At 38.9% G+C, this 24,316-nt stretch overlaps 1 protein-coding gene across 3 annotated transcripts in view; it reads right to left on the bottom strand.

Moving 5' to 3' along the window:
* Positions 1–24,316, bottom strand: part of plecb (plectin b) — a 104,685-nt gene that overhangs the window by 33,551 nt on the left and 46,818 nt on the right. Inside the window, exon 1 of one of the 3 annotated variants that reach the window (XM_058395557.1) lies at positions 17,514–21,284. The exons of the other annotated variants lie outside the window; for them this stretch is intronic. Within the exon in view, the coding sequence (XP_058251540.1) occupies positions 17,514–20,940 (3,427 nt within the window). The 5' untranslated portion in view covers positions 20,941–21,284. Of the gene's footprint in view, positions 1–17,513; positions 21,285–24,316 lie in introns of those variants that run through there. 3 annotated transcript variants of the gene reach the window in all.

Raw genomic sequence — 24,316 nt, 5'->3', positions numbered from 1 at the left:
GATCATGATGCTTGTCTCAATCACTACCAGGTAATAACTAAAGAAAGTCTTGTCATCGTGTCTTCCCATCATTGACTTTTGCGATCAAATGAACATGAAATGACACATTTGGAACTGATTATTCCTGCATGCACTGGACCCATGCCTAATATAAATGATTCACTGATTCAAACCTTGATAACTAGATGGTGACTTCTGCTATCTATAAGAGACCCAAATACTCGTTTTTGCCTCACTGTGATGTTGCTCACAGATAAAAATTATCTTAGTCATCAGAGGAAATGGCCTGACCAATCAACATGACTGGTGAGCAAGACTTGTTATGGCTACAATACATGAGCGAAACCACAGTGACTAAATCCTTTAGATAGTCACATAGCTGAAAAGAAAATGATAAGCCAGGGTCGTTAAAGCCGCTTATCTCAGACCAGTGACACACCCTCGTCAGACCTCTAACACACAACTTTCTCTCCACTTCGCCGGGTGGAGTGTTATTGTATCAACGTTGCCATGGTGAGTACCCGCTGAACTTTTTTCAAAGAGGGTGGAGTAATCCACCTCATCAGTAATAGCCTTCCTTTTTTGGTGTTTCCCAGTGCAGAACAATATGTAGATTACAACATCAACCCATCGTAATTTTCCTCCTGAATAGCCTTTGATACTTGAGACACTTAAAGAGCATGCACTTTGAGTTTACAGTTCGAAAATTCCTCATCTGCTATTGCATTTCTGTGCTAATGGTTAAGCCATCACTGCTGCCACTTTACAACGGACCGCACCCACTGGGCAATGTGAGGTCAGGAACACAGAAATCTTACACGAGTGACTGCTTCTAATTCAGCTCTAATCATGGAACATGTAATATATTATTAATGAGACACAGGAAAGCATACAGCATTCAAAGTTGAAAGACAAAACAAAAAAATCCCTAAATACTAATGGCCAATAACAATGAACAAAGAATTAACAGTACGTTAATCATTGCCATTGTCTTGATGCCAGAACCACTATTTGCTCAGGATGTTTTATGTTTGTTCATCTACAGTAGCAGAAGGCAATAGGATAAAGGGGGTGTGGATCTTTTCAATTTAAACTCAAGAAGTTAGGGACACCTGATCTGAAAGGTTTACTGCATGAATCAGAGATTTGTGGCTATTTTTTGTCTAGCAGTAAAGCAAGACAGTGTGCTCCATCATAGATCAATCCTGATACAGCAGAGTGCAAACACCTGGAACTAGCACTTTAAAACTAAGAATACAAGCTTAAACACAAAGTATAACTCTAGTTGTTACCCTCAGTAATGCATTAAAGCACAGAATTATGGTAAAAGTTATGGTGGGTACTTGCACACTTTCCAAGAGAAAACCACAAACTATGCAGGACCTCTTTTAGCACAGCCACATACAGACATCATAAACTAGCATTTACTTGGCAGCAAGTTTTTCAGAGTAGCTAAAAAACTAGGTCAAAATGATTAACCGTTGTGAGCCGATAATAACACTTGTATATTTTCATTAGCTTTACTCAATTAGTTTTCTCCTAATCTAATTGCTAACAGCAAGGTAGATCTCACTCAGGTACCTTTCCTGCCATCCATGGCTTTAAGCATGCCCTGGTAGAAGCCATCGTCTGAGGGCACCCTGGATCTCCCCATGCTGTCAGAGGAGATGTTCCTCTGTTTCTTTGTATTACTCATTTCTCTGTATCAGTCTTAAGGTAGCTAAAACAATCTGGATTCGACTTTCTTCTTGTCACCAGCCACAGGTTGATGTCCTCAAAACTCTTGTTACTTTTCAGAGCTGCAGCAGCAGCCTGCAGTGCTGTGGTTGTATTCCAGCTGAAATGGACTTCCTCCTTTTCTTGGTTGGGTTTTGTTCTCTCCTCTGTCAGCTCACGTTTCCTTTCTGTCTTGCGTTCCTTCAGCATAAAAGATGCCTACAGGCTACGTGGTGTGGGCCTGTCCCTGCTCTGTATGTGTTTCCACTAAGCTTTCGGAGGACATTGTGGGCTTGGCTTTGCCTGCCCTGTTGCTCTGCCAGGACAGGAAAAGAGGGAGGGACTGAAGATCTAGAACTCAAGGTGTGGTTACCAGCATGCCTCATGTACCACCCACATCCACACTGTATACATACACACACCTTGAACATTAGGTGCATGAAAATAAGGCATTAAAGGAGATTAAGGAGAAAGTTGCACTGGACTGAGATGGACACAAGAGTCACAGTGAATATTTTTGTGATATATATATATATATATATATATATATATATATATATATATATATATATATATGTAAATTTTTTCAGTTTGAATGAACCTAACTGAACTTGCATTATGCCAATATATTTTTTACAAGCACAAGCATAAACTCCGTTCACAATTACTAATTAATCTGGAATGTTACTTCATGGCTTAGTCATGTTGCCAGGAAGGGTGGAGGAAAAGGAGTGGCATTCAGGTGTCGACAGGATGGTACAGTTAGTCACCCACCCCATACAAGCCTTAAGCACCCACACACACCTCCAGCATCTATGCCAACAATATGGAACCGTATCTGCTATGCTAAAATGGATAAAAACAAGAAGAATTACTCATTACTCATACTTCCTGGTATTTCTACAGTTTTACGTATTTACACATCTTCCCCAACCTAAATTTGTACAGATTATCCATCTCCATAACAACAAACCACAGGCCTTCCTGTATATGAGACTGGTCACTATTAGACTTTAAGACTCTAATTTCAGCTTTTTTTTAATTAAAATCCAGAAAGCTAAAAGATCCTGCATTGTGTAATACATTCCTACTCATGTCTATAAAACCTGCTGCCAAAAGCAAACAGGATGTCTTATCAACACAGACTACATGTGTTACGATAGTCCATCCTAAACTATTAGAGTACACGCCATCGGAGTGACCCAATGCAGCATTGATAAAGAGCTGCTGAATTATGCTCCTTTTCCCACGTGACATCGTTCTAGCAATTCTAACAACAAAGACACAACCTATTACTTTACCTGTTCAGGCTTGACTGCTGCACAGTACGCGCATGTGTTTATTTTATGATATTGAGACGTTCTGCACCAGACGTGGAGGGACACACCTTAACTAATGACTTTAGCATTTATACACATGTGTCCCTACAAGTGAAGGAATTAAGGAGTGGCAGAAGAAATTCAAACATTATCCCCAGGAGCAATAGAGCTCCACTGCTTGGAGTGGCTTAACAGATCAAACGTCTATAATGTCATTACAAGTAAGCCTATCATGAGGAATTAAATCCCTGTACTAGGGAACAAATACAGAATATCACCATGAACCAGAGATTAAACATGAAGATTTTAGTGATCTGTGAAGTAGTGATTGTTTATGTAGCACTATCACCAGCCACACTGGGGGATTATGCAGATTTAGGCTTTGTTCTGTTTTCTGCCAATTATTTTGATGTTCAAAGACAAATGCCACACAGTGTCATATTTTAGCATTAGCGTAACTTAAACTGGGAAGCCATCAGCATGTGTAAGAGTCACTATAAACATTCAATTCAATTTTATTTGCAAAGCACTTTTAACAGTGGACAGAAATATCCAAACAGAAACATATAAATTACAGATGTAAATTTTAGATTATCATTCTTTCTATACGCGTATCTTTTTTTTTTTTTATCCCACAGCGTCTGTAAGAGTCACTATGTGTATGTGTCGCTGTCAGGGATCCCCACCCATTCAGACACGAGAGACCTCCTCATCTATCTCGCAAGCTAGCACTCTATGAGATCATCGATCTGAGTGGATGAATCATCATCACCAGTTCCGGTGAATCCTCACTAAGATTTTGAAATATTATTACAATGAAACGACCAAAAAACTGTTCAGTGAATGATACTAATATACTTTCATCTATCAGAGCCTGAGACAAAGAGGATTAAATATTGAAATCCATGCCTGGAATGACAGAAACCCAACAATTTAAGGCAAATCTATCAGAGCACAGCAGCTCCAGCACTGCTTCACATGGCGATTCCACTGCACCTTCATTCATTCTTCAGGAATGTTACAGAGAGGCACAACAGGCTCTCCAGCTAAAGAGGGCCTTCACTGATGGATTCACACGGAGACTGTGGAACAAGTTGGTCAGCGGACTGTTTCTGCAACGGCACGCAAAAGAAACGTCCCATTACCCGAAGCAAAAGTGCTTATTATGCTACTTCTAGTCCAGACGGGTCTTTTCAACAATAAAGGCTTTCATGTGAGGATTTAGTTATATTCTATGGGCTATTTCCATCTCACAGTGTCTTCTATGTTCATCAATCAATTTAGTCATGCGGTTGGAAAATAAGGAATTCCCAATTTGTTATTTTTTAGTCATGTTCAAGTGTTACTCCAGCTTAGGCAGCAAAAAGGGCTAAGATCATGCAGACCACTTTTCCTTGACACTTGGGTGGGGTGGTCTATTACATATTGTACCTTCAATATGCATGTTTTACCTGGAAACTTTGGTAAAACTAATAAATGATTTAAGTTTCAAAGCACCGTATGGACCACTGTAGTTCTAAAAGCACCACATGGACCTTCTAGGTAAAAGATGTGATGTAATGATACCACTCCAAAGACAAGGGAATGTACAGTTTGGTATCTTTATTATATGACTAAACTAACTAAACAATACACTATATATTAAAATTAATAACTATATATACTTCTTATGCTACTTCTATCATGAGGAGCATACACATCACCCAGCACTCAGTATGAACATGTTAAAATCCTAAACTGAATAAGACGAGATTATATACATTGATAAAGGAGGAGCTTTCTCGTATGAAAGAAACAAAAGGCTAAAATTATTGTATTACTAGTAGATGAGTTTAAAGGACAGAAACTTTCCAGCTATTACTTAATCTTTTTTTTTTCTTTTTTATGGGGTGGGGGGATTCTAAGCGGACTTTTCCCTAATGAGTAATTTGAAGAAACAGGACACCTTTGGTAGGAAGGTGACTAAAATGGCAGCCTTCACATTCCTTCGCAGGGTGTAACACAATCTTTTCTCCAACACAGGTGGATCCTACCCTAACTCGTACTCTGTCTTATTTTCCTTCTCTGTCCCTTCTTCTGTTTTCTCTGCTTGTGAGAGCGTGTGCTGAGCTGCCACACCTAGATAAAGAGGAATGTTCACACCCTCCACACTACAATATCTGTAATCTCTTTTTTAGAATTAAGTGGAAGTAAAAGTAAAAACCATTTGTGGTTTTCCTTGAATTCCTTGTATGCACAAACAAACCTTGGCAATAAAGCTCTGATTCTGATACTACGTTGCTGTCCCTGATAGTGTCCGTGTGTCCTTCACCTTCTCTTCTCAAGAGCCATTGTGCTGACTCATGATCCCTTCATATTTATAGTGACCTGAATCCACAGATCAAATGGCAATGTTGCATTAAAACAGGATTTGAGGATGAAGCATGTGTCGGCATCAGCAGCTGGGAGCTCAAAAGACTCATCTTACAGTTCGCAGGGAAAATCTGATGTGTCAGGCTTTAGGTTCCAGATCATTCCGCACACTGGAACCCAATAAAGTACAAATGATACCTTATCTGCTGTCTCCCTCTAATGGAGATGATTGTTCAGGACATCCTGAGCACATAGTTAAAAGGCAGTGTGGATACTGCGGACTGTAAGGAGCAACAAGCAGCATGTCTGAGGAGCTTTATATTTTAAGTCTTAGCAAGTGACCTTTTTATATTTGTGATTAAGCAGGGTTAAAAGGATACACCAACCCGGGGTGTAAACACTTCACGCCCAGTGATCCTGGGACAGACTCCCTGACCAGGATTACTAATGATGAATGTATGAATAAATGAATGAGTGAATTAATGAATAAACAAATGAATAAATAAAAAAATGAATGAGTGAACTGTCTACAGTTGACTACAGGAAGAGTGGAATTATAGGGAAATTAAAAATTTAACTGTTTCTGGAGCACAGACACACTCAATTAGAGCTTTTTTGTTAAAACAAAACAAACAAACAAATAAACAAACAAACTCCATAAAATTAACTTAAGACACTGTAAGCGTATTGATTTTTTTCTTATGACACTTCATAAATCCATCACTAGATGGCGAGAAAACACAAAACACAACCACTGCCAACTACTACCAGTACCACTGATGCTATTTAGCCTTTACTGTTGAACCCATAATATGCTGCGTATAAAAATAATAAACAGTGAGCCAGCTTGTACAAGCACTACTATGAAAAGCTGTTAAATTTAGAGAAGGATTTACAGAAAAACGAAAGAGAAAGAACTATTTCAGTGTCACTGAACTCCATCCTTACCCACTAGTAAACCAGGCCTGTCTGAGTATAATCATGCTTAAATTGTTAAACAGCAAACTCCAGTGACATGAAGGATAAATAGAATGCTTTGTTTTATGGTTTAATGGTGTAGCTATTTACTCATCATAGTTTATGATTCCTAATATAAAATAATCATTTTGCACATGACTACTGCTGGGATATAAAACAAAATAAGCAACACAATTATAATCCTAGTTGTATAATGAAATGTGTATAGCAAAATCCAGGAGACTGCCCTGCTGGATCATGTCGATGGCAGTTTCAGTTAACCTTGTTATGTAATGTTAGCAAAGCCCATAAAGAAACACATGCACAGCCTGACTCCCAAGTTAATGATGCACCGGTTACCTTTAACCTGTAAAGCTGTGCTTGTACTGTAGCTCTCAGGAGTGCAGAAAAGTCACTCATGCAAACACATTTTAGCTAAAACCCTCCCAGTGCCCAGATCTATCAAATGAACTGTAACTTACCTGTGCAACACATTTTGTCATATAAAAATGTAGATCTCTCTCCATAGCTTATCTCGTGCAAATAATTCTGCCGTTTCAACATTTCAACACTACGCACTTCTAAATGTTTAGAAATGAATGACTGTCAATGAGGCTTTTGTTTTCCTCATTCCATGTTCCACCAAGCTTCCTGCCATTACAGCAATATATATACACACACACACGCCCCTGCAAGCGTCACGGGAAGACAATAAACACAATCGTCCGATAGAATAACAGCAGGAGAAAATTTCAGTCTAAACAAAACATTTCTCATATCTACCACAGAATTTCACTACATAAAAACTACTTCTTAATGAATAATTAAAATGAACTTGCTATTTGAAAGCTCCAAAGAGACATTTAAACTCTCAGATTAAGTCAGGTCAGATTCTAAGATAAGATATCAAGCTCTCAGATAAGTTTCTGGTATTCTGTCATCATCCAGGATGAACACAGGACATATGCATATACACAGCCTTGTCCAATCAACATCCATCAATAAACCAAAGTAACCTAAATGGAGATCTACCTACAGTATGATCCATGAAAAGAATAATAATAAAAAAAGTAGTAAACCTACAAGTACAGGTCAGATGAGATGATTCACTGGTATAAACAACTGGTTTAAACACTGGTATAACATTTGCATGAAACTTTGTTTTATTATTTACATGCAAAATGCATAATAAACTGAATTAGCTGTGGTAAAGACCGAAGGCCAGCTAGCAGTCGTGTGAAACCTGTTTGTGTGGCTGCACCAATATATGTATTGAGGGTTATAATGCAATTTTATGTTGTTAAATCATGTAATAATGTTGTTTAATGATGAATATCATCAGGTATAAAAGTAAAATGTCATGTAGAGCTTAAATAATGCATTTAGAAAAACTTAAACAGTATATATGAATAAATGTGGTCATAATTCAAAATGTTAATTCTGGGTTTATTCATATTTTCTGTCACTTAATGAACAATTTCTTACTAGGAAAATCTTATAAAATCTGTATCTGAATCTCTGTCTGGATATTGTTAAAATTGCTGAATGGAAAGTAATTTTAATATATAATTATTGACCTGTAAATGTAAACTTCAGTGCTTTAGGGTTTGCTAGCTGAAATGTTGAAAACTTTGTTGTCTCATGTTTCAAATGGCCTTAAATTACTGAGATCACAAATTGTTCTTTTCTTTTTAAAAAAATGTGTGAGAAACTAAATGACAAACTGCATGAGAGTTACATGAGTTTGTGATGTAACGTTTAGGATGGCTAATGAGAGAGAGAGAGAGAGAGGTATTTAGAGTGTGTGTGAAAAAGAGGTTTTATGCCAGTATGTGCTTGAATTTTGCTCTGCTGGACACAGGAATCTTGCCTGACAGCGCACTGTTGACAGTTTTACTGCAACCCTGCGGCAGAAGTGTCTCTATAAATATGAAGCAATAATTACTACTACTGTCAAACATGTGAAAAAGTAAAACTCAAAAAGTAAGCTCAAAATGATTAGACCCAAGTAAAAAAAATAAAAAATAAAAAAATGTTCACAGTCACGAGATCTGAACCCATGGTGAACATCAGCGTGTTAGATAGTTTGTAGAGCACAGGTTAGTGCATGTCTGGTGGACTAAAATTGGTGCATGAGAGATTATATGTAACTATGACTAAAATATTGCAGGAAACAGATAATCAAGGGTTAAAGTTACATTTTTAAAATTATCTCTGAAATGTTGAAAGAAAGGTAAGAAGTCTGAAGAGCGACTCAGCGTGCCTGCTGATCTACTGCCATAAGATGATTTGTTTGCATAGAAACATCATGTAAAAGTTTAAATCATCAGCTGCTCCTGACTCACCACATAGAGTCGGGTATCTCCATAGCTCTGTGCTACTTTTTAAGCAAAGTTTATTTCATGATCTAGACTACTAAATGGGTTTTTTGTCAACATTTTTGTTGAACTTGTGTGTGACTGTTAGACAAACAAAGGATGCAGGTGGCCATTTAATGAGCTATGGAAAATGACAAACTACAACAAGGCTCGTTCTATAATCTCTCCACACTTGCCTCTAGAAGCAATGGTAGCTTTTCTAGGCAATGGCTCATGCTGTCCAAAACACTGTCAGTTATAATTACCAAACAGTTGTATTGAAGCCGTACACAGAAATTTCTTTTTTTTTATGTTTACAGCCATCATGCTCAAGATATATAAACACATGCAGATAAAAATTATTATTCTAAAAACCATTTATAAAACTGTTTTACTTTACCATGTCATACTAATAAGCATTCTCAGCATTATAGACTGTAAGACTTAACATTCTCAGCATTATAGAGCTATCATCATTGGGAGTGGTCTAAAATGTTTTTAACAGAAAAGGAACAATATAATTAAAAAAGTAGAGACTGTTGTGAACATGTATACTGGTGTAATTTGATCTTAATCTAATGTTGACAGTGGAAAAAACTGGAACCTAAAAAAATTATAAAGCACTACAGACAAGCAACATTTTTAAGACTTCTGAAATTCTACTTACACAGACTAATAAACACATCTGTAAATCTGACTAACAGTTTTAAGGCAGTCACAGAGAAAGCTGTAGCTGTCGTAGCATGTTCCGAAACAAATCTGTTCTCAAAGGATTGAGAAAAGTGCATCCAAACCTAATAAAACACACTTGTTCATGGGACCGATTTCTTCACGCTTCAGCGTTTGCACTGTCCACTACTGATCTCTGCAACGATACACTATCTCTTGCACTTCTTCCAAGTAAAATAAGTAAACCATATGGATTATTAAGTTACTAAATGACAGCTGAAAAGGCATTTGCTCACAATATACAAGTGAAAGTGTTGTAAAGTGTTCTGTATCTAAATGAAAACAGAAATGTCTGACACCAGAAAATACACAGCTAATTAAGAATGCATAACTGTTTGAAACAGTGCCTGAACATGGTCTTTACTTTTGTCATACGTTATGTGATTGGTCCAATGTGGCAAGTGAAGCACTGGTTTAGCATTACTTAAAAGAGTGATCAGCTTTTCTGTGCACTTTTATGTATTGCTACACCCAGATTCTTCAAGATATAGCTATGTTGGTAAGAGACAATGGCACTGAAACCAATGACCATTGCTGCTGCTTCTGTAATCTGATTCCTATTTTCATGTGAATATGAGCTGTTAGGATAGTCATCGTGTCACATGGATTGTCCCTGAGCAGTTTCTCTTTCACTGAACGGTGAGACTGAAAGAGAAATCAAATGTTTTTCGAGCAACTTCAACATGGAAACCCCCACATTGCTGAGATATGAAGTCCAGATTTACTAAAGAATAGTCACCTCATTTCTCACTGGTTTCCACTAGCAGGGGTCAGTTAATAGATTACCATCCGTGAGTTAGGGAGAGAGAGCAGGGGAGAGAGAGGTGGAGAGGGACAGGGAGAGAGAGAGAAACAGACAGACTGATAAAAGAAAGTCACTGTAAAAAAAAAGTGACTCCTTAAAGAGTCACAAACCAGGTATAGTATCGGACTCCCTTGATACTTTTAATATCTGCTGCATCTGTAAAACCGAGTCATAAAAAGATTTTAAACCTGTGAGAAAAAAAGAAAGAGTTGCTTGCTGTAGCCTAGCTTCTCTACTTGCTGTAGAAATACCTTTGCAGTTTTATTTCATCTCAGCCCAGTTCCATATAAAAATCTTTGTGCAGTATGTGTGTGTGTGTGAGAGAGGGAGAGAGGGAGAAAGAGAGAGTCCCTACTATCAAGAACAGCTTCTAGAACAGTTTTATTTATATTCCGCTGACATGTAAAGGTGTGTGAGAGAAAGTACACAAAATGCCTTTCCCAAAGAGTCCCAACAGTTTGTAATGCGATAGACCTCAGCATTATTAGAATGCTAGCCTGGGCTCTGTGAACAGCAGTATATCCCCCGATTGTAGAGCACAATGAGAAATTAAGCCACTGACAGCTGCACAAAGGTCCATCCCATTTAGGTCCATCCCATACCGACATGTACATGAACAGCTTTGGGTTTTGTTCACTCCTTTCAACGGGACTCATTAATTTTAAGTAGAGAATGTGAGAAAAAGATACAATAAAGAAGACAGAGAACTTGGAATAGAACTTTGTCTTATCCAAAGTTAGAGCATACTCGTTCAAGCTTAAGTGCACATAAATCCACAGTGTGATAGATGGAGGACACAAGATAGATCTTAGGACACACAACATTAGCACATGATTTATAATCACACTCTCCACTGTCACCCAGATGAAGATAGGTTCCCTTTTGAGTCTGGTTCCTCCCAAGGTTTCTTCCTCATATCGTCGGGAATTTTTCTTTGCCAACATCATCTCTGGCTTGCTCATTAGTGATAAATATAAATTAAAATTTTACACTTTGTCATTTTTATTCTGATTTTTTATATTATATAAAGCTTTTAGCTATTGTCCATTGTTTATACAAATAAAACTGAATTTAATTGAATCTCAAGAGTGGTGGTAGCAGTCACTCCCCCATCATTTATATTTTTCCACATTCTCCATGCTGTACTTTTTATCTTCTATATGTTTACTATTCAGTCTGGAAAATCTGAATATAACATACTTCTAAAAATGTAATATTTAGACTGTAATTAGAGCAAAGTTTTGAAAGTACACCACATTCTCCTTTCTAGGTAGAATATACATACTAATGGTACAAAAGTTGTCCACATCTACCAGGAGGGTTTGGAAATACACAAATAAAGGAATTTTAGCCATAGCAAAAAAAAGTACATGATTCTTTAACAGAATTGCCAGAAGATTTTACAGAAATAAATCTCCCAAAGGTGTTTCCAAACCTCCAGTGGCAGATAGCTATGAGGCTGATGATGTACCCCAAAAGCACCAGGGTGGGGAACACAGATCCCAGGGGACTAGTTAGCATTAGCACTGAGATAAGCCCGGGGCAAGTCAGGCAGCAACAGGTGGAAGGACACTGGGGGACAACATGAGTGCCAGAAAGAACAGGGGTGGTTCTACATTCAAAAACAAATGGTACTGTAGTAAAATGTCTTTCAGCAAAAAGCTCAACATGAGAATAAAAAAGCCCAACCTTTTTTTTCTGGCAAAGATTTGTAGTACTTTTCTTGCTTGGCATTTATACACCCCTTTCATACAAACAAACCCTCCCATCTGACTTTTTCTGATCTTAATCTAAAAAATATTTGTACTGGGAACACTCCTGACCACACCAACCGATTATTCATCTGTATAGACAAAGTCAGATCAGAAAACTCAATAAACTCAATTCATCATAAGACTCAATAAACTGAGCTGCGATAAAATATACATGCGATAAATAAAATACAGAACAGTCTGAAAAGAAACAGATAAACAACAAAAAGCAAAGCTTCATATGCTACGCTGTTTTCTACAGCTTCAGTTGAAGATTATGTTTATGATATTGCATAACCATGTAGCTTGATATACATCAAAACAAACACTGGCCTCCCCTCTCTCTAGACCAATAGCAGCTTTAAAAAAAAACAAAACAAATCACAACAATCCTGACAAGATGAGTATACAGATTCTTGGAGGTAAAAACAGGTGGGAGCGTTTTCATGCCATGTGCGAACAATCAACATTCTCGAAAGCTCATAATCATAGACGACTGAGATTTACAGATGCTCCCACACTTTCAGTCCGTTCACCAAGCTTTGTCAATACACAACTGCCAGTCAAGCTTGTTTGAGAGCATCGCCTCTTGTCTAGCTCCATACAGCATTCAGTGGGAAGTCATTAACATTAAATAAAGAATTGTAGAATGGAAAAAGCCTTGAAATGTCACATGTAATTCTAGTCTCGCATAGTGTGGATGGATTTAAATATGGAATAGAATTTCAGTCTGGCCGCCTGAAGGTCATGCTGATGCGAGCATGCATTTCCCCTCCTCCCTTGAACGTAACAACAATCAACTCACTGGGTTTGCCAAAAACACACACGAAAATATGGACACACAGACAAACGTGGACAGCAGTCCAGTTGCGCTAACCTACCAGGTATGACCTTCATGGAGCAGGCTGTGTTGAGGGAGAGGAGGACGAGGAGAGCAGGACTGGGGGAATGAGGGGAAGGGAAGAGGCTCCAGTTTGTTTGGTGTGTGCTGCCTTGTTTCTCCCCTTCTTAATTTTGACAGCCTGTGCCTGCTGCTTGGATATGTCAGCTTGCTCCCTGGTGGCTTTGCCATTAGGTAGGAGGGGCAGCTAGGGGCCTTGGGGGGTGGGCAGAGGGCTGGGCAAGTGTCCAGGGAGTCAGTAAGCATGGTATTAGAGCTTGCTATGGATATAAATATCAACTGACTGAAGTGTTCATGATGGCAGAGACAGAAACTGATGAAAGTGTACCCACTTGGCTTCAGATGACCAAAGAGAGATCAGCCTGTCCTTGGTGGATGATAGAGTTATTCTGTGAGATTAGGTCACAGATCACCAGCTTTACTATGATTATCTGAACCAGGAAATCTGATCTGGAATTAATCCTTCAATCACATAGGATTATCTTATTTTGGCTCTGTTTATGTCCCTAGGCTACCTATTTAGTAAACTTTATCAGACATGAAGCAATACAAGGAGGTCTGAAGTTATACATACTGTATAAAAGGTGCTTTAAACACTTTCTCTAGCATTATTTTCAATCAACAATTCTTTCAATCATATTTTCCTAACCTTCTAAGTGTCCATTTTGCTCTAATTAGAGAAGCAAAGCTGGAATGCTAGGGATGGTTAGAAATCCCCTTCTCTCTCACAGGATACCCTGATGCCTTAGAAACCTCCCATCATACACAACACACCCTAAATATAGCATGCTTTATAGCGCTCTAAAAGCAACATATGGCACTGTAAATAATGGTGCTGAAAGACTGCTCATTTTACCATCCATTATCTTATTCGTGTTTATGCTACTCCAAAACTATACTTAAATGGTCTACAGCTGCAAGGCTCGACTTAGATCAGAATTACTCTGAAAATTAAAGCAGCATTCATTAAATAGCATTTTCATGCACTGTTCATTCCATCAGAGCCACCCAATAACCTATAAATAGATTTTAACTTCAGCTAGGTTAAAATAAGCTCTAACATCATTCATTCATTCATCCAAAGTAAGAGCTTTATCCTGGTAAGGGTTGCTGTGGATCCGAAGTCTATCCCGGGAACACCGGGTATGAGGTGGGAAAAAAACAGAAATAGATACCAGTCCATCACAGGGCACAGAGCACACACATATTCATACCTAGGGGCAATTTACTGAAACCAATCCACCTACTGCCATGTTTATGGAAGGTGGAAGAAATCAATGAACTGGACGAAACCCACAGAGATACAGAAAAAACATCTACAAAATATCCACTCAAACAGTATTGCAAGCTCTGGACCAAACTGGTGACCCTAGAGCAAGGCTGAATACGATTAAACGTATCTATTTATCACAAATACATAGGAAATAGACTGTACATGATAATGGCATTTATTAAACACTCCTATTCAGCTAGGGAGCCATGAGTGGGTTCTCACATTACCAGCTACTTGCCTGGAGGTATGAATTACCTGTTGGTAAAAAGCCTTTTGTCTGTTATATAAAGACATCCCTCTACCAAAGCTCAATTATCCCTGAATGATAAAAGCAGGAACCCAACGTCTCTTCCAAAGCTTAAGATATGAATGATCAGGCAGTGACACCAACAAAGATGGGCTATCATCTCATTTCTCTGTGGCATAAATAGATTTTCAGACTAAAGAAATTTAAAGCGCTCAATAGAATGCAAGTTAATTTAGGTGGTAAACTCAAAATGAAAAAAAGTGCAGCTTCACAATACCTCCTGGACATACAATAACACTGGTCAAGTCTGCACATATCCTGCAATGTTAATTAATTGATCAATCTGTCTGAATAAGAGACCTTTCTTTAGCCATGTTAGCTATTTATTCATGTTTTAAAAGAAATACACAACCATAATAATAATAATAATAATAATAATAATAATAATAATAATAATAATAATACTAATAATAATAATAATAATAATAATAATAATAATAAGGTCCTAAAGCATGCTATAGCCTCGAGTAACAGCCTGGAGCAAAGTAACACATGCTAGCATGTAATTATTACACTGCGTTATGCACTATAATTAAAACTGACTCCAGTGGCATTTTTATTCATGACAGCTCTTTCTCATACACTTTTATTAAATAAGGGACTTGCTATCCACAAGTACACAACAACAAATAAGAACAATTATTTCAGCAGTACTGTACTAGGAAATCAACTACTGCTATATTTTTACACGATTTAACAAGGCATTATACATTAAAAGTTTTCCTCCACAGGATTTGTGCGATACAAACACTTGTGTTGGCAGCAAAAGACAAATGTACTGACTGACTGACTTTAGAAGCTCATTGCTGTGAAGCCAGTGCACAAGCTATTGATAGTGTGTCGGAGAGTACACAACTTCTTAAAGGTCAGGCTCATATTTGCCTCTCTCAATTCAGCCATGGATGACTCACCCTCGAAACCACAATCATGTGGCATGAAAAAAAAGAGTGACATTCAGCCAACTTCTGGACATTAGACAAGATCATAAACATTCAGGAATTTCGAGAGTGGGCTGACACTGGAAAACAAAATGGCATATCTGAGAAATGACACTGACTCCGAGACACTGACTCTCAGTTTGCACAAAGGCAGTCAAATTATAGGTCTAGCTAAGAGTACACTGTACACAAAGCAGGCTGGTACACAGGACACACAACGAGGAACTTAAACCACTTTCATTTTCTGCATTGCTTAATATCAGTGGTGAATCTGCATCACAGTGATTTCATGTAGTGATTTGTTGGTGAATCAGTGCTAGCTACACTTTTTAACATCAAACTGATCTACTCTGGAGGATATTTTTCCAAAAACTGGAAAGGAAGAGCAAATGTACAAATGTAAAAGGGTGACTCTCTGGAAAAAACTGCATGTGACTACTAACATTTCCTGTTGATGAACCATATTATCCAAGTACCATGATTAAAACTGGACCTATTTTCCATATTTTTTTTTCATGTGATCTCCACAGACTTAATATGGAAACTATGCTCACCCCAAAAACTGAAAAGTTTTCAAACACTTCAGCTCACACATGCATTAAAAGCTAAAATAATGTCACCACATGGATTCCGACAATTGTGATGATGCAGTAGGGGGCAGCAGACAGTTACTAAGTTTTATGCAGTGTTTTTTTTCTTTTATGGAGCACACCATGTGTGTAACTTATTGAATGATTAAAAACAACCTGTGAAAAAATGTGATCTCCACATGTTGTTGGATAGCACTAACACAGGACACTGTACTAACACCCAGCACTGAGAAAACAGTGCAGTGCTTTGGAGTTATGAAACACACCCACAGTGATATTCCAGCTTTTAGAGCTTCTTGACATTGCACACATTTTGCCCCACCCATAAACATGTAGGTGTACACACTTTTTCACTAAAATTTAAAGGTGCAAAGGGCCTAAATGCTCATGACAATGAAGCCAACAACAGCAAACTCAGCTGCCAGAACACATTCCAGACATTTCTGTTGCACAATGTATTGCATGCTCTGATGGGAAACAGACAGGGAAGCTTCTGTTTTATCATCATTGATTTTATTTGTGCTAAGCGGTATGCATTGGGGACAACAGAAGCATGATATCCTGCATGTCTGACTTTGAAACCAGAAACCACTGATCATAGACCAAGATGGGGCCAAACACACAAGCTTCCTAAAACAGGGTAAAAGATTGCTGAAAGCACAATAGTCTCCTGTGCAGTGATAATCTTACAGCACAGCAAAGCTGGAGGCTTTAATACCTTTCTTCAGGATGAGTGAAGGGTTGGGTCATTTCCGGTATGAGACAGAGAAAGTAGGAAGAGATTCCTGCACAACATTTAGTGCTGCAAATCTGCTTCAGCCTTTTTTCAAATCGAGCTTAAATGCCTTTCTTTTAAAAACTGCAGTATAAGACCTAACTATAAATCACACAGCAAGCAATTTACAGCCTTATGATGGATCCAACCTATCAACCTGATATTTTTGGGTGTGGATGTGGTATGGATAAGTGCCAGGAAAACATTTTATTAAACGCTCTTCATATCCATTGGATAACTCTAAACTAGACAAACAGGTTGATTGTGCAAACCTTTAGTAAGCACAAGAGTATTACAAAGTGGTGACCATAATAATAATAATAATAATAATAATAATAATAATAAAATAAGTTTCAATTCAAGATTCAATTGATTCACTCATCAGACTGTAGTGTCTCAGTTCTAAACTCTGCATGCTGCTCCATACACACCCATTTTAAACAGAACATCAACTGGGAATGACAGCAGTTACAAAAAGCGTGTGGAAGTTTTTCTTCATAGCAATACTTTGAATGCAACAAGTTATCAGTTTTCAATGAGAATTTATTACTTTTCGTTTAAAAAAGTTAATTCACTTGCAGGAACAGTGCATATACTGAACTGTCCCTTATATATTGTAGCTAAGCTTTTGACCAGATGAGGACACACCTTATGACAACTAGCCACACTGACCCTCCCACAGAGGAACTCAGTGGCAGTGGCATTACACATGCACAGGAAGGAATGAAGAGTTTTTACTCTACCTTCAATGAAGTTTGGGAAGGTTTTAGGCTCTGGCTCATCCAGAGAATGGTCCCAGGCGACCTCTTTGACAGGACTCTGAAAGACAGCACGCTCTTTAGCCAGCTCCTCTAAAACATCATAGTCCAGGTCGTCTCCTGGAATCTCAGCTGCCGGTGGAACAACAGGTTGGCTTCCTTCTGCACCCGGGGTAGCAATCTGCTGCTGCACCTCAACCACCTCCTCCACTACAACTATCTTTTTCCGCATGGCAGCTTCGTCTTCAGATAAAACTTGTTTCTCCTCAGCAGAGAGAGGGCCAGTGGTGACAGGCTTTTGTATGGCCTTGCTCACAGAGAGCACTTTTTGCTTCTCTCCTGTGCTGTGCGTGTCAGGAGCAGCTAAATGTTGAGCAACACTGGGAGGCTCCCCGTGCTCAGGGTAGGGGCCGGCCTGGGTTGTTGCTGACGCTTCGGCTGTGGGTGCTTCCCTCAGTTGCTGTGAGGAGGATGTTTTTCCTTTCAGAACCTCCCGTTTTATTTTTTCAGCAGAGGGCTGAGTTGGCTCCACCTCCCCTTTGTGTATAGGGGCCTCACTGTGTACAGCTGCTATCTGGCTGCTTTCTTCAGAGCAGATTTTAGAAGATTCACTTATTGCAATTGGTTCAGAGCCCTGGTTGGGATGAATTTTCACTGCAGCCTGGGTTGTCACCATTTCCTCAGCTGCACTGATTTCTGATGATGGAGCTTGTTTGTCAGCAGCAGTCTGCTTTTTCTTTTTTCTTCTTGAAGCCTTTGGTGGTACCGGTGCTTCATTCATCAAATCTTTAGCCTCTGTTTCTTCAAATAGCTTTACTGATGGTGGTATTTGTTGGACTGATGTCATTTGATGCTTGGTTACAACTTTTATTTCTTCATGCATAATAACCTCTTTCACTTGTTCAACAGCAGCTGCATCTGAAATTTCAAGAACTGGTTTGATGTCATGCTTAAGCAATTTACTTTCTGTCTTGATAACAGTGATGGATGATTCCTGAGAAGGAATTTCTTTCTCTTTTGGATCATTTACTTGAACTGGCTTGATTTCTTTGGATGCCATTTGGGTGTCTCTGTTTGTCTCTTTAACACTAGATTTCTTCTGTGACTTCTTACTCTTCTGAACATTGCCTGTTTTGACAGTCAAAGGTGCTGCTTGTGGTATGGCTGATTCCGCAACAACGTTACTGGTCTGTTCCTCCAAAGATGCACCAGAAGTTTGCTGCACAAGACATACCTCAGCCTTTTCTTTAACAAAATCAACCACATCATTTACAACTGTTGTGTCTTTGTTTGTTTTGGACACACATGTTACTGCTGAACATAAAGATTTGTCAGTGTCATCTTTCTCCTTTATTTCCTTTGTATTTTCACTTGTATCCAAAACAGGTACATCTTTTGTCTGTGCCTTCAGTTCCTGAACACTAGAAGCTGACTTGGATATATTTGTTTCTTTATTTTCAGGCACTTCATCCTTAACTAGATGCTCCAGAGAACTCTTAGTCTTGGCCACTTTCAGTGATTTTCCCTCTTGTTTTTTAGATTGAGGAGAGATCGAGGCATCCTTGGGTGGCTCAATAGTGACGAGTTCCTGAGTGGCTTTAGCTGTCAATTCCACCGGCTGAAAAGTACATGTGGATGATGTAGAGACATAGGTTTCTGTATTTTTGGTCATTTCATCCTTGGCTGGATCCTTCTGAATATTCTTGGTCTTGGTCACTTTAACAGTTTTTTCCACTTGCTTTTTAGAGGAAAGGGGCACTGAGGCCTCCTTGGCTGCCTCACTAATAATGACATCCTGAGAAACTTTAGACTTAGCCTTCAAGTCTACTGGCTCAATAGTTGTTGCGGGGATGCACATTTCTGCATTTTTGGGCATGTCATCCTTGACTGGATGCTCCTGTTCCTTCTTGGTCTCAGCAACTTTCACTTGTTTTTTAAAAGGAATCACAGAGGCATCCTTGGCCTGGTTGCTAGATTCAGGTTCCGGTGAGCTTTTAATTTCTGGCTTTAATTCCACTGTCTGTGGAACAGTAGAAGTGGATGATATAGAGATAGATGTTTCTGTATTTTTGGATATTTTCTCTTTAGCTGGATGCTCCTTAACATTCTGGGTCTCTGTTACTTTCAGTGTTTTTTCCACTAGTGTAATAGAATGAGAAGACAAAGAGACATCCTTGGGTAACTCTCTAGTGATGGGTTCCTGATAGGTTTTCGTATTTTGGGGAATTTCCTTTTTCACTGGATGCTCCTGAATATTCTTGATCTTGGACACTTTTTGTGATTTTTCCATTTGTCCTTTATCAAAAGGGGGTACATGGGCATCTTTGGCTGGCTTGCTAATGATGGTTTCCTGTGTTACTTTAGTGACTGGCTTCAGTTCCACTGGCTGAGGAGTAGATGATATTATGGAGATGCATGTTTTTGTATTTTCAGGCATTTTCTCCTTGACTGAATGCTCCTGAATATTCTTAGTCTTGGTCACTTTCAGGGTTTGTTCCACTTGTTCTTTAGATTTAGGCGGCATAGTGATGTCTTTGGCTGTCTTGGTATTGATGAGTTCTGTGGTAGCTTTAATACTTTCTTCTTCTTTGGGTTTAACTGCTTTGCTAGTGGACATGGAAGCTGCGACTGCAACAGTTTCAGCAGTAACAGCAATCCGGGCTGGCAGTTCCATGGTCTTTGGTGTATTTTTAATTAGAGATGCCTCACTGGGTCCCTTGTAACTCTCAGACATTCTCTGTACCAAAGATGTCGCACTGCTGATTTTAGCAGGTGGCTGATGGGAAACTGTGGTAATCTTCTTCTTAACACTGTGGTCTAGGCCTTGATCACCTTGAAACATGGACTGGACTTGGTCCCTAGATTCCCATGGTGCCTTGGATTTGCTGTAATCAACAGTAATTGGACGTCCTCTAAACCTTGATGTTTTCTCACTGGGCATTGCCTCCTCTTCAGTTTGCATCCTTCTGTGACGGTACCCTTGCCTTTCCAACAGAGCCTCCTGGCTCTCTGCACCTGCCCTTCCTGGTTTAGAAACATATGAAGTTGGACCCTCTACTGTCTGCACACGTGCAGCCTTCTGGACGATGGACAAGGTAGCAGCTGGCCGTCGCACTCTCTGCAATGGGGTGGGCACAATCTCAGGTGGCAGATGAAGGTAGTCACGCAGGTACACAATACCTTCATTAGTAAGATACCAATAGAAATGCCGCCAAGCAAAAGTCTCCCTTACAAACCCTCTGGATTTCAAGGAGCCCATTGCTCTAATCACCTGTAGGTTTCCCACCCCTGGTATCTCGGGGTGCTTTGTCTGAGGGCGCTTGTCTTTCTTGGCCACCATTACACCATCACGGAACAGCCTTTCATAAATGGCCCTCAGGTTGTCCAGAGGCATCAACATTCCAGCAACCATCGTGCTTCCTTAATCTGCTTCGCAGAGCTTGAATAAACAGAAATATGCCGACCACTAAACAAGGACGGACAAATTACTCAATGACTCACTCTGCTCTCTGTAGAAGGGCGCAGTGGCAGAGCCGGCTGCCACGTGCTTTCAATTGAAAGAAAAGAATGTGTGAAAAAAAAAAATTGTCCTGAATGTGGGTGTCCTCCGTCTTGTTCAACTCTCAAGTCCTTAGAGAGCAGGTCAGTCTTCTCAAAGAATGAAAAAAACCTCCAAAAGCAAACTCAAAGGAAAATCCTTTCCCTCCTGTGCACTGCCTTGCTTGGAAGTGAAAGGAACTGGACTGGCAGACCAGCAATGACAGAGAGAGGGGGTGTGTGCAACAGAGAGTGAGACAGTACTGCACACTACTTTGCCCCTCCTACCTCTCTCTCACAGAAAAAAAAGGAGCACTATTAGCCAAATGTTCCACACGCTGACTATTAACAATGTGGTCAGACTGAATTAGCAAAACCAAAAACTCCAGAAATAAAACGTGAAAAGATTCAACAAAAATACTAACATCAATTAGAGAAAAGATGTCAAGATTTGAAAAAGGAAAAAGAAAAGTTTAAGCAAAAATGTAGAGGTATATCACAGTCTTGCCTGAATGCATGCAGGACAAGGACTACGTGTAGTCGGCCCCACACTTGTACAACCGATCCGTATAAACACTCCCTGGTGTGTCAGATTTTCTTACACTAGCACAGAGTGCACTAGCCAATGAGCAATGAGACTAAGAGAAGGGAGGCTACCTTTAGGCATACTATATTAGAAAGAAACACCAGTCATTCACACCCACTCTCAGTTAACCAGGTTTACACATTCTATATCATGTGACGAGACTTTTGCCCCACAGCAACTTACTACAGTCTTTCCTGGAAAAAAAGGTATACAAATGAGTGATTCAACTGCAAAGCCTGTATAAATGTAAGGGTGTCAGCTCTCAGTTAATAGATAAGATTCTACTTATACAGGTAACATGAAGAATTATATGCAAACAAATGAGTAAAAAACTTTTAGCGACAGCGCTAAAGAACTGGATCAGTGCCATCCCTGATAATATTTCTTACCATTTCCTCCTGGTGATTACTTTTAGATATGCTTCATGCATGAGCTGTGAACCATACTGCAAACTTTTGTGCACATAACAAACATGTTAATTCACTAATAATTTTTGATAAGTGATCATGGTAGTTGCTTTAAGTGATGCAACAGGTTGAAAGAACGACTAAAGAATTCTACTTCCTCAATATAGCCGGCGAACTCAAATTGCTTATGAGACACACCACTAAATAAAGACCTGTCCATTGGAGCTAACCTTTCTTAGCAACTCGAAACAAGATATTCAGTTTCACACCCCTTGATAAATTCTGCTCTTTACATCTGTCTCTCCATTTATCTGTCACTCTGAAAGGTGCTGAAAGGCAGAGTAAGTTTGCATTGGCACATGAAGCAGTCCAAATTACACATTTAATCAGTTTAGTAATTGGACAATTAAATGAAAATGTCAAGCAAAAACAGCACAGATCAATAAAACAGTTTTTATCTATTTGAGTTGTTCAGAATATATAACTAGATAGCAGCAGGAAAATGCTTCACCACCTAACAAAAGACCTTTAACCCATCCTACCTCTTAAATTCAGCTTAGTGTAATTACACACCTCCACCATAGCAGCTCTAATTATATTCTTTCATACACCCGGCTGAATGACTAGTTCTTTCTCTAAGAAAAGAAGCTATATTTTGTCGATACATTATCTTTAAAGCATATCATCAAAATATAGCTGCATTATTTTGAAGAACCAGTCCTGCAGCGAGCTCTCAGATGACATCTCTATATGGTGATAAACTATTATTAACAAACTTTATCAGGAAATACAAAAATAGGCTCAGTCTAACAATACATTGTCCATTTCATTGTCCGTAAAGCAGCTGGGAAGGCAGAATAAAGCAGGATATGTTAAATGTAATGGAAGTATTTTTATATAATATTTATATTGGGAACATATTTGTTTTACATTTTCGCAATTTTAAAATCCTATTGTACAGAGTACAGCATAATGAGATGCTTCTGAATAAAACTGGTCACACAGGTGAGCTGTAACACACCCCTAACAAGCATTTCACACATTCTTAGCCTGACAGGTCATAACTAAGCACACGAAAAAACTATTTCAAAAGGGGCCACACCGTTCAAGTAAATGGATTTGCAGTAACTAGCACTTTTTCCCCTTCAAGGCATGTTTCAGGGTAGTGAGGCCATGCATGTTAAGAAATGTAGATAAGACTGAACATGTTACACTTTTTCGCAAGGAAAAAGGAAAAGAAACCCACAAGGACACTATGCACATAAAGATGATATGCAGACCACTGGCTACACATCATTCTTGAAGATTCTACTATAAGTATCTTCTGAGTTGCAGACACTTATAACCATTACACTGGATAAATGTAAAATGTGAACTGCATATCCTACAAATGAGTCACAGCTCCACAGTCCAGGTTGGATCCTGAGCTCGGGTTAGTGTTTCACATTATCCTCTGGGTATTGTGTTTTCCAGAATTTCCAGAGAATTTCTTTGCAATTAAGGTCAAGTTGAAGGATTGAGTAAGCGGTCAAAAAACTACCATCATGATCTAACTCTAAGGAAAAATGTTTGAGAGGGTCATATCCTTTTTTTATGATTTATATTAGCATAGAAGAAATGCAACCCACATAGTTAGTGTCTTCTAGTAGTACAGTGAACATAAGATCCCCGACATCCTGGAACAGATGCGTCACTGCTGCGTCTGGAGGACTGCTACCCTGCCTACTGTAAAGGCTATGCATTTCTCCTGGGACAGTTTGGTGTACACCAGCAACAACTGAAGGATTCCAGCAGCTGGGATGTAATTAGAGTGAAGCTCTTATTATATTAGCAATCAATCATTTTGAGGATTTTCATAGATTGTGTGGAAAAAGCTGAATTATGATTTTTCCGATCATTTAAACACACTCTAAACTCTATAGAGCATGTTCCAAAGGAAATGTTGAATAATCACAGGTACTTTGCTTTTATTTGTCTAGAAAGAGCTTGTGAACATAGACTGTTTTGCATTCTTGGCAAATATTTAATAAGTCACACAGGTTTAATTTATTATTTCTAGGGACACAGGGTTTAATACTGTGTATACTTTAACGACTGGTCTGAAATCATCTTTCACACTTAACCAACGGGCAAACTGTTTCGTTGGAGGTGTTTTTCTCTTGTGTATAGATATAATATAAACCTTTTTGAACAACAGACCTTCTTTTAGAGTTAAACACAAAAAGCTTCACAGATTTGCATGATATGACTTGCAAAAT

Source organism: Hemibagrus wyckioides, linkage group LG01 (genome assembly GCF_019097595.1).
Source record: "Hemibagrus wyckioides isolate EC202008001 linkage group LG01, SWU_Hwy_1.0, whole genome shotgun sequence".
Classification (NCBI taxonomy): Eukaryota; Metazoa; Chordata; class Actinopteri; order Siluriformes; family Bagridae; genus Hemibagrus; species Hemibagrus wyckioides.
This window is presented reverse-complemented; position numbering and strand designations above follow the sequence as displayed.